The sequence below is a fragment of the Calypte anna genome, unplaced genomic scaffold (genome assembly GCF_003957555.1).
Source record: "Calypte anna isolate BGI_N300 unplaced genomic scaffold, bCalAnn1_v1.p scaffold_183_arrow_ctg1, whole genome shotgun sequence".
Classification (NCBI taxonomy): Eukaryota; Metazoa; Chordata; class Aves; order Apodiformes; family Trochilidae; genus Calypte; species Calypte anna.
In genome coordinates this window covers 398,272-409,744 of record NW_022045469.1, presented here as the reverse complement: position 1 = coordinate 409,744, position 11,473 = coordinate 398,272, and the positions used below count along the sequence as shown (strand labels likewise).

The 11,473-nt window shown below is 50.4% G+C and overlaps 1 protein-coding gene across 1 annotated transcript; it reads left to right on the top strand.

Annotated features, from left to right (window-relative positions):
• Window positions 1-6,675: 6,675 nt before the first annotated feature.
• LOC115600281 (olfactory receptor 14C36-like) lies at window positions 6,676-11,458 on the top strand. The gene is made up of 2 exons (XM_030468617.1): window positions 6,676-7,644; window positions 11,363-11,458. Exons 1-2 carry the CDS (start codon window positions 6,679-6,681, stop codon window positions 11,456-11,458), a joined length of 1,062 nt encoding a protein of 353 aa, XP_030324477.1. The 5' UTR covers window positions 6,676-6,678.
• Window positions 11,459-11,473: the final 15 nt, after the last annotated feature.

Sequence of the window (11,473 nt, the reverse complement as noted above, 5' to 3'; positions counted from 1 at the left end):
TGGCCTCGGCCCCGACCCCGTTTTTTTAATTTTTTTTCGGGTTTTTTCCCCCTTTGAAATAGCTAAGTGATAAAAGAGAGAGAAAGAAGAGAGAGTCAGTCGACGAGTTAACTGCCAGTGCGCTTTAATAATCATCAACTTGCACCTCAACGTGTGTGAGAGAGGGGGGAATACCGCTCCTCCTTCCTTTCGTGAAAAGAGAAGGGAAGGTATTTCGGTTCTTACCTTCCTGGCCGTCAGGAAGTGGTCAAATCATCACCGCACGATCGTTCCTTTAGGGTGAGCGGGAGCCCAGCATCCTCGCCTTTCCGTCGGCTGTGTCGGCGGGGACCACCTCTTCATTTTTTTCTGCTCCAGCAGTGCCTCCAGAAAGATCTGCTCCATGACCTTATGGGGTACAGAGGTGTAAATGACCAGCCTGAGTTCCCTGGATCTTCCTTCTTTCCCTTTTTGAACATGGGGTTTATGTTTCCTACAGATCATTCCCATGACCCTCCAGATCGTTCAGAATCACAGAACACCTCAGACTGGAAGAGACCCCTGAGCATCTCCTTGTCTGAGTGCCCTGCTCAAGGCAGGATGAACCAGATGAGGTTGCTCAAGGGCTTCCACAGCGTGGCTTCATCCACAAAAGGGCTGAAAGTGCCTTTTGTCCCACCCCACGGGGGGATTATAAAGACAGCAGTGTTGGCATAACTTCTGGACACTGAGGCACCATCACATCCTTCCAGGAGGACTTTGGATCCCTGATGGCACTGTGACCCTCATCATCTCGTGAACTTCCCACCCACCACATCACCCACCTCTTCAATCCAGATATCCCCAGTCTGGCTACAACAGGACAATGGTAGAGCATGGCAAAGGGTTTGCTAAAGGCCAGGTGCACCCCATGCCTTTCTGTCCCCTGCCCACTCTGCTTCAGAAATCCCCTCTTTGTCCTTCACCTGCCTCGAGCAGGATGGACCCCATCAATGTCCCAGGGACTGAGGTCATAGAATCATAGAATCCTAGAATGTTAGGGCTTGGAAGGGACCTCGAGATCATCCAGTCCAACCCCTCTGCCAAAGCAGCATCACCCAGGGCAGGCCTCACAGGAACACATCCTGAGATTTGTTGAAAGTCTCCAGAAAAGGAGTCTCCACAACCTCTCTGGGCAGCGTGTTCCAGTGGTCCCACAACCTCAAAGTCAAGAAGTTTCTCCTCATGCTGAGGTGGAACTTCCTCTGTTCTAGCTTAAAACCATTTTTCCACTGAAAAGAGATTGTCACCTTCCATTTGACACTTAGATATTTATAAACACTCATAAAATCCCCAAAATCTTCTTTTCTCGGGGCTAAGCAGACCAAATTCTCTCACTCTTTCTTCAGAGGAGAGATGCTCAAGTTCCTTAATCATCCTCCTAGCTCTCCCTGAGACCCTTTCCAGTAGATCCCTGTCCCACTAGAACTGGGGGCCCAAAATAGCATCCAATATTCTATAGGTGGTCTCAGAAGGGCAGAGTAGAGGGGTAGGAAAACCAAGCTAGATCTGCTAGATCACTTTTGCTGATTCACCCCAGGAAACCATTGGCCCTCTAGACTATGCATTTGTTCATCCCTTTGTAGAAGGATGTCAGGTTAGTCAAGACTTCTGTTTAGTAAATCAATGTTGGCTGCTCCTGAGAACCTTCTTTGTGTTTGCACAATCGGAGTACTGAATATTCTGTAAGGCAGACTTCCCTTTCCCTACTCTGTACTGAGAGCTACATCTACCATTGCAGAGATGAGGAGTCCCCTCAGTTTCCAGAGAAGTTTTCTCCTTCCCCTCTTTCATCCCCCAGTATGGTACTGACTGTAGCACAATGGACCTTCCAGTACCTGTGGGGAGCCTAGTGGAACACTGACAAGGGACTTTTTGCAAGGGCTTGGGCTCATAGGATGAGGAGCATTGGGTTAAAGCTAGAAAGGAGTTTATTTGGACTGGATGTGAAGAAAAAGTTCTTTACCATGAGGGCACTTGAAAAAATGGCACATGTGTCCCATAAGGGTTGTTTAGGCCTCATGCCTGGACGTATTCATGGTGAGGCTTAAGGAGGTTCTGAAGAATCTGATCTAGTTTAGGGTGTCCCTGATTACTGCAGTGGGGTTTGAATGGATGACCTTTAGAGGTCCATTGCAACCCAAATAATTCACTGATTCTAGGATTGTAAGACCTTTGGCCACCTCAGTTAGTCTGGAGAATGCCCAGAGTTCTCCTAAGACAGTGTTAGGAGGACCCAAGACCATGGCCGGTATACACAGACTAATGAGCCAAGCCCTAGTGCTGTGGAGACTGCGGGCAGTAGAGGAGGATCCTGGGAGTGCCTGAAGGGTGGTTTTGGGCATGGTGGAGCTTTTCTTCAGAGTGGGAAACAGCTTGGGAAAGAAAGAATGGCCCAAAGTGCAGCTGGGGATGCCTGGAGTGGAGAGCAGAAGAAAGAAATGTCAGTGCAAGGGCCATGCTGGGGAACACCACATCCCCCAGAAGGAGCCTGGATCAGCCCAAGGCTCTGTGTGCCAAGGCAGAGGCAGGGAGGACACAGAGATGTCAGGAGAGGAAGGGGACAGCAAGGTGGGGCAGGCGGGTGAAGGAGCAGAGCCTGCAGGGCAAGAGGCACAGAGGATGGGACAGCCCAGGACAGACTGTGCTGGAGATGGGAGAGGGAAAAGCTGTGGAAAAGCTGAAGACACACTTGGCAGAGCCAAGCTCTCCATGCCTTTGCTGATGGCTCTTGTCTCTGTCCCTGATGGCCATGGGGAGACAAGTGGAGCTTCCAGCAGCACTGGGGCTCAGGGCCTCCTTGTCCATGTGCAGGAGGCTGGGAGGTGCCGGGCCATAGTCCTGCCCTTGGCATTGCCCATCTCCACATGCCAGTGCTGCCAGGAGAGCCCTGAGGGCTGAGGGAGGGACAGGATCTCCCTCCCTTGCCAGGGGCTGGGGCTCAGGGCCGGCACCTTTGGGGAATGGGCTCAGGGCTGGGCCCTTTGCAGTCCTGACACACAGCCAGGCATCCTCAGCACCAGAGCCACCTGCACCTTCCTTTTCCCCACCTGCCATCACTGCCTCCTGCTTCCTGCTCCTCCCACACCCTGCAGGGGACGCTGCTTTCTCAGGGCTGTCCCTCAGGGGGACCCAGGCACACGCCAAGAAACTGGAAACTTGGGACTTGGACTGTGCCTTGGACTTTCTTGTAGAGAAAGAAGCTTCTGCAGCTTCTGCTCCTTGCCTCTTGAGCAATTGTCATGGGCTCAGCATCAACCCCCCAGAGGGGTCCTGACAGCTGTGAGCTGGGCTCCTGGGATGGAGGGAGCTGCTGGCAAGTGGGCAGTGCTGCAGAGAAAGAGCTCTGGGCAGGAGCAGCTCCTCTACAGAGTGCAGCAGGGCTGAGGGAACTGCCAGGGTATCTGGGGGAGATGAGCAAGGCAGAGAGAGCTTCAAGGAGGTGAAGATGGAGGGGATGAATGCCAGCTGAGTGGAGGAGAACCTTCCCAGCGTCTGACATGGTGAGTGTCTGGTGCAGGGCAGTGAAGCTGATGCAGTTCCTGGAGGCATCTCCTAAAGCTGAAGAGCCAGAGCTGCTGGGAGCTGGAAGGGGGGAAGGGGCTGGAGGTGGAAGGGGAATTGTGAAGAAGAGTGAGGGGGTGTGTGCAGGCAGGGGTGCCCAGGGCTGTCCTTCAGAGCAGGGTCCTGCAGCCCAGGGGCTGTGTGCTGGGGCAGGGACTCTGCTGCCTGCCTGCCTGCCTGCCAGGGGCAGCTCTCAGACTGCCCGGGGAGCTCACTGGTGCTGGCAGAAGCTGTGGCTGGTAGGAGACAGGGAGCAAGGGCAGGCTCCTGGTGCTGGTGAGAGAGGGATGAATTGCTCAGGGCTGCTCACAGCTCCAGCTGATGCCCAGAAGATTTCTGAGGGGCCTTTTCAGGAGTCCCTTCAGGGCAGGGCTTTCCTGCTCCAGTCTGGGCTCTCCTCAGGCTCTGCTTCCACTTGTCTCTCCAGGGCATGGAAAGCTCTTTCTGCACTCTGCAGAAGTCTCACAGACCCCAGTTCTCCTCAGCCCTTGTCTGAGCTGCTCCTGAGCCCCTGCACAGTCAGAGATGCCCCTGGACAGGTCCTGCTGATGCCAGGAGGGGTCTGCAGGGCAGAGCTGAGCACTCAGGGGGTGGGATGGGGGCTGTGAGCACTGAGAGGGAGGAGAGCTGGGGACAGAGAAAGAGCTGCAGGCAGCAGAGATGGGCAGGGATGGAGAGGGAGCTGTTTCCTGGAAGATGATGGCAGGGGGGATTCCTGCCCCTCCCAGCTATCGCCTGCGGAGCTGCTGCCCTCCCTAGAGCTAAACTCTGCTATCTATCACACAGCACAGTCCCCCAGCCCTTCAGATCATGGACACTGAATTCTGAGGATGCTTCTAGCAGCCTGCCCTCCAGAGAGGAGAAATGCTGGAGTCTCTGCCTGTGTCTCCCTGTCCCGACTCTCTTGGCAGTAGAACTTTGGCAGGTTCCCCTCTTGCCCCTGCTGCTGCTGCTGCTTCCCTTGTTCTTCCTCTTCTTTTTGCTGGGCTGAGGGGTGAGGGTTCAGGTTCAGCTAAGACACTGATGCTGCAGGTCCTCTCTTGTTGACGTGTCCATGAAGTAGAAGCATCGAAAACTACCTGAAATTTGGGGCTGTGAGGATTGGTGGGTGTGGGGCTGGGGTCAGCCCACTCTCCCTTCAGGATACCCCATCTTTAGGGTCTTTTCCTCTCTGTGCAGCTGAGAGCAGGACTGATGGACAGAGCAGCTGTCCTCACTCAGCACTAAGGGTGCCCTTAGTGCTAAGCCCTTTGCCTCTCAGCATCCACAGGGTTTCACTTGCAGAGCTCCTGGCTCGGGCAGCTCCAGGCAGCAGATGTGTCCATGGCAAGGAGGTGTCCATCTTCCCTCTGCCCTCTGGAGCTCTGGGCAAAGCCCTCTGTAATGCTGGGGAGGAGCTGACCCTCCCTTCATCAGACCAGCTCCCTCTTCTCTGCACACAGCCACAGGCAATCCTCTTGCCTTGCTCTGTTCTCCCCGAGCACAGCAGAAATGCTGAGGATTTGAGACATCCAGGAACATTCCCTGGGAGAGATGGGGGAAGCTGAATAAAAAAACCAAATCTCCCTTAAATTGCCTTCTGCATCCTGGTTCTTCAGCACTGAGAATACAGATGCTGACAATCCCGTTTATTTAGCACTGCTTTCAGATGTACATTTCAGCACTAATAGTTGATCCTAAGAGATCCAAGCAGAGACCTGAAGGAAGGTCTCATAAAAAAGTGTGTGTGTCTATACCAGGAAAATATAATAGGGAAATTGTCTTTGATTTTCTACACAGGATTTCCCTAACTTATTTTTCTTATTTGATCAGTGCTTCCTAGTGGCAAGCAGCAGATGTCCAACAGCAGCTCCATCAGGCAGCTCCTCCTCCTGGCATTTGCAGACAGGCGGGAGCTGCAGCTCTTGCACTTCTGGCTCTTCCTGGGCATCTACCTAGCTGTCCTCCTGGGCAACGGCCTCATCATCACCACCACCATTGCCTGTGACCACCACCTCCACACCCCCATGTACTTCTTCCTCCTCAACCTCTCCCTCCTCGACCTAGGGATAGAGAAAGAGTTGCAGGCAGCAGAGATGGGCAGGGATGGAGAGGGAGCTGCTGCCTGGAAGATGATGGCAGGGGGGATTCCTGCCCCTCCCAGCCATCCCCTGCAGAGCTGCTTCCTTCCCTAGAGCTAAACCCTGCTCTCTGTCACACAGGACAGCCCTCCAGCCCTTCAGATCATGGGCAGTGAATTCTCAGCATCCTTCCAGCAGCCCCCCCACCAGGGAGGAAAAATGCTGTAGTCTCTGCCTCTGTCTCCCTGTCCTGACTGTCTTGGCAGGAGAACTTTGGCAGGTTCCCCTCTTGCCCCTGCTGCTGCTGCTGCCTTGTTTTTTCCTCTTCTTTTTGCTTTGCTAGCAGTAGAGAATTCAGGTTCAGCTCAGGCACTGATGCTGCAGCTCCTTTCCTGCTCTTGTCTCTGTGGTGGAAAAGCATGCAAATTTCCTGAGATTTGGGGCTGTGAGGATTGCAGGGTGTGGGTCTGGGGGCTCAGCCCACCTTCCCTTCAGGATACCCCATCTTTAGGGTCTTTCCCTCTTTGTGCAGCTGAGAGCAGGACTGATGGACAGAGCGGCTGTCCTCACTCTGCACTAAGGGACAGTCCCTTTGCCTCTCAGCATCCTGAAGGTTTCACTTGCAGAGCAACAAAAACACCAGAGGCTTCTGCATTAAAAGTTTTTCTTTGTGTGGGGGAGTAACTGGAGCAGAAAACCACAATCCCCCCAGCTCTGGATGCTGCACTAGGGTTGACAATGCTGAAAGGCTCTTGGATTTCAAGATGTTAAGGATGTCAAAATGTCCTCAATGTCAAGAGTTGATTTGATCTGAGATTCCCCCTGTGTTCCCTTGTAGCATTTGTTCTAAGGAGGGACTGACTCCTGCAGAGCCCAGAGTGCAGACCCAGCTCCCAGGGAGAAACAGCTTGTGAATGAACAACTCACAGCTACTGAATGGAACCTGAAAATCTTGTTAGCTATTTGGGGATTTCTGTGAGAAACTCAGTTGATCCCTTTTATTTTTCTGACAGTGTACCATCCCAAGAGACAGCAGATGCCTAACAGCAGCTCCATCAGGCAGTTCCTCCTCCTGGCATTTGCAGACAGGCGGGAGCTGCAGCTCTTGCACTTCTGGCTCTTCCTGGGCATCTACCTGGCTGCCCTCCTGGGCAACAGCCTCATCATCACCACCATCGCCTGTGACCACCACCTCCACACCCCCATGTACTTCTTCCTCCTCAACCTCTCCCTCCTCGACCTGGGATCCATCTCCACCACTCTGCCCAAAGCCGTGGCCAATTCCCTCTGGGACAACACCAACATCTCCTACAACAAATGTGGTGCACAGCTCTTCTTTTTTGCCCTTTTCATCTCAGCTGAGTTTTATCTCCTGACCCTTCTGTCCTACGACCGCTACGTGGCCATCTGCAAACCCCTGCACTACGGGACCCTCCTGGGCAGCAGAGCTTGTGTCCACATGGCAGCAGCTGCCTGGGGCACTGGGTTTCTCACTGCTCTGCTGCACACAGCCAATACATTTTCCCTGCCCCTCTGCCAGGGCAATGCCCTGGACCAGTTCTTCTGTGAAATCCCCCAGATCCTCAAGCTCTCATGCTCACACTCTGATTACAGCAGGGAAATTGGGCTTCTTGTATTAAGTTGTTTATTAGGTTTAGGTTGTTTTGTTTTCATTTTTTTATCCTATGTGGAGATCTTCAGGGCTGTGCTGAGGATCCCATCTGAGCAGGGAAGGCACAAAGCCTTTTCCACATGCCTCCCTCACCTGGCCGTGGTCTCCCTGTTCGTCAGCACTGGCATCTTTGCCTACCTGAAGCCTCCCTCCATTTCCTCCCCATCCCTGGACTTGGTGTTGTCATTTCTTTACTCGGTGGTTCCTCCAGCAGTGAACCCCCTCATCTACAGCATGAGGAACCAGGAGCTCAAGAATTCCCTGAAGAAACTGATGTATGGATGGTTTTTCAAAAGGATTAGAATGATTGACTTATTTTACAACTCTCTCGTAACATAACTCATTACAAACCCCTCCACTCTCCACTGTTTTTTATGGGGTTTGGTTGTAGATGGAAGTTATTTCATTGAAGTTTTTTCTCTTTTCCCTTTCCAATATTTGCCCATACATTAACATCATTATTTGTGCCGTTTTTTATCATATGTCTCTCCATGTATTCTTTTTTCCTACAGTCTGTATGAATTAATAGCGGTTCTTTCTCTTTTTTTTTTATCAAAATAAAAACCCTTTTCCACTAGGATGCCCTTTTAAGGAAATTTAGATGCAGAAATTAGACTTTTCACTTAGGTATCCAGATATTGTGGCTGCAAAACTTGGTGGAGGTACACTAGCCTGAAGTTCAATGCTATTTGGGGGTTGTTTTATATTAATAAGATACTCAATAAAATTTTACAAATGTGCAGTGGAGCAATCCCTTGTGGCTGTTGGGATGCAAAGTGTTGGAGAATGCTTTGGGTGTTTTGTGCTTGGGATCCTGTCCTCAAAATCTCTTTTTTTCACCCTGAGGTGGGCATAAAACAGTTTCCAGCACAGTGACTGAAGAGGTAAATGATAGAGCTGATGGAGAAGAGAGAGACTGAGCTGTCCTGTTCAGCTGAAACCCTTGGCTCTGCAGACCATTCTCCAGCTCTATTTATAAACATGGAGTGTTATCAGTCCTAGAAGCAGACACTGACTGAGAAACTGGCTGTTCATTCCAGCAAGTGCAGATACTTGCAACAGACTGAGCTGAAAGCAAAAGTACAAGACAGAAAATTAGCTTTATCTTGGCCCAAACCAAAACATTCCACCCCTTATTCCATACCATTTTTGTCCTGCTTCAGATATTACCATCACTTATCCCTAAATACACCTCTACACAAATTATTACTCTCTCTATATCTTAAAGCCCACTAAGTTAACTTAGTTTATGATTGCAGATGTTCATCTATTCTAGCAGACTCTTAAAATAAGAAATGACTGTCGCAGTTTATGTCCATGGTCCACAAGGTGCAGACTGCAGATGTTAATTTGAGGAAGTTACTGGATGCCAGTCAGTGAACCCAGTTCTGGTTTCATCACCACAATATTATCCTGAAAAACACTCACAGAACATTGTTAATTTATGCAATAATTCACATAACAGCAATTCATGTGGGGCATGAATTCACACTCCCCAGATTTCCATGCTCTACTGATTGAGCTAGCCATTCAAAAATTATGTATTCTCACCTAGTGTTTGATTCCCTTGTGGTACACACTGTACTTCTCCATCTTCCATCATCACCCACCAAGTGTGTTCAGGCCCTTGAGCAAAAGCAACCTCACAAATGGGTTTGCCTTTGCCCAAGGCAGGAAAAACCCAAACAGTTTTCCTCAGCAGATTCTTTTCATGCACCACAGGTACTTTGTCCCCATCTACTGTGTGTAGAAGATCTGACTGAGCAGGAGCAGCTCGATTGATCATGGAACCCCTGGTGTTATCTAACCAGGTGGCTTTTGCCAAGTTCTTTCCCAGTTTTTAAAGGTTCCACCACCCATTGTCTTCAAGGTATTTTTTAACAGTCCATTGTACCTTTCCATTTCCCCTAAGGCTGGTGCATGACAGGGGATATGGTATCCCCACTCAATACCATGTTCTTTGGCCCAGTTACTTATAAGACTGTTTTTGAAATGAGTTCCATTATCTGACTCACTTCTTTCTGGTGTACCATGTCACCACAAGACTTGTTTCTCTAGGCCCAGGATGGTGTTCTGGGCTGTGCCATGAGGCACAGGATATGTTTCCAGCCATCCTGTACTTGCCTCCACCATTGTCAGCACACAGGGCTTACCCTGGCAGGTTTGAGGCAGTGTGACACAGTCAATGTGCCAGGCCTCCCCATACCTATATTCTGACCATCTCCCTTCATACCACAGAGGTTTCAAACTTTTTGGCTTGCTTAATTGCAGCACATATGTCACAATGGTGGATAACTGCACAATAGTGTCAAAAGTTAAATCCACCCCTCGGTCACGAGCCCATCCTTGCCTTGATGACCTGAAGTGTCGTGGGACCATCTGGCTAAAACCAGTTCACCTCCATGGTCCAAGTCCAGATCTCTTTGGAACACTCGAGCAGCCTCATCTGCTCATTGGTTGTTTCCATGTTCCTCAGTAGCTCGATATGAAGGTACGTGGGCATCTCCATGATGCCTCCACTCTCCCTTAGGCTTGGCAATGGCCACAGAGGACGAGTGAAGGGAGAGTGAGTCCTGCTGATCACTCCTTGCCTCTCTAGCTGCTGGATCAGCTTGTGAATGGGGATCACAGCATCCCTAATGGTGTGATATTGTCTTCAATGCTCTATTGAAGTAGCAATTGGCACCTGCTGGTTTTTAGTTTACATCATCTCGCTACAAAGAATTTTTCAGAAAGGCCAAGCAGAGCATGCAGCTGTTCTGTATTCTCATTCTTTAGAGCTGCTATAGCAAAGGACCAGTAGGTACACATAAGGTCCTGAAAGTCACGAAGGATTTCTCAAAAGATTATCCCTTATAGACAGGTGACCTCATTAGGGGCAGCTCGTACTTAGCATATGGTTGAGGAGTGTGTTTGATTGGCCATGAAGCTTTATCACACTTTGCTTTGCTTTGCTTTGCTTTGTTTGCAAAGAGGAAAACTGCTGTGCCCATGTGCACCAGTTCTCTAAGGAGAAGAGGGGGGAGCTGGTGCAAAGGAGCTGAACCATCCAGCTGCAGAGACCAGGGGAGAAGTCTGATGGGAGGAGAAGTGATGCAAGTCCCAGGGGCCAAGGAGAGCAGGGGTGGGGTTGGGAAAGTGAGGAGCACAGGTGTCCATCCACTGTCAGACCTCCAGGAACTGCTTCTCCTTCTGGTGCAGACCTCCCGAGGAGACCCTCTGGGTCATTATCACTTGGAGAATGCTGCTGGAACCTCTCCTCTGAAGTACAAAGTAATGAAATGTTCCCTTTCAATTAAGAGAGAAAAGGTGCACATAAAAATCTTCCTCCTGATATCCACTGGGAAAAAATTAACAACTCCAAGAAGCTCTATAGGTCTTGAAGACATGAAGGAAAAAACAAAAGATAAAGAGCTCCTTTGGGCTTTAGTTCATTAAATGAACTTCAGATATTGAGAGAAGAAAAAAAAGAATCTCTGATAAAGTCAAAGTCAGAAGCAAAACCCAAAATACCTTCACACACTGATGGGTCCCTTTCAGCCTGCCAGAGCCTCCCCATGGCCTCGTTTGAGCAGATCCCTGGAGGCCATGATTGCAGGAGGCAAAGGCCCTGTGCTGGTGGCTGTAATGCTGAGAAAACCCTTTGGTTTGTTGGATGCAGCAGAAAGGCCAAGCCCTGACCCCAGGCCCTGGGAAGGCAGATCCTGAGAGCCTCAAGAGAAAGTTTCCCCTCCCCAGCTTTGGTGGCCCAGGACACTGCTATGGCCAAGGGGACAATGACCTCACTCCTTGACAGAGCCCTTGGCCACCTCTCCTGCAGGCTGTCCTACACTGTCCATGCCTGCAGCTCCTTGCCTTCAGGCTGTTGTCACCCTTCCTGCTTTCCCACCTAACTCTGACCCCTTCATTTCCAGACCTTCTCTGGTGTCTCTCTGCTCTCACTGGATTTACTGTGAAAACAAAATCTTGGGCTGATCCAGAACCCCTCTGGGTAAACCTCTAACATAATGATACCATGGGTGTGAGACTTCTTGTTCTTTCCCTCCAGTCTGAACCTTCCAAGGTGACCTTTGTGGAGGTTTTGGACTACCACAAGAAGTTCCATCATAAAGTCATAGAACTGTTTGGGTGTGAAAGGATGTGACAGACCAACTTGTAT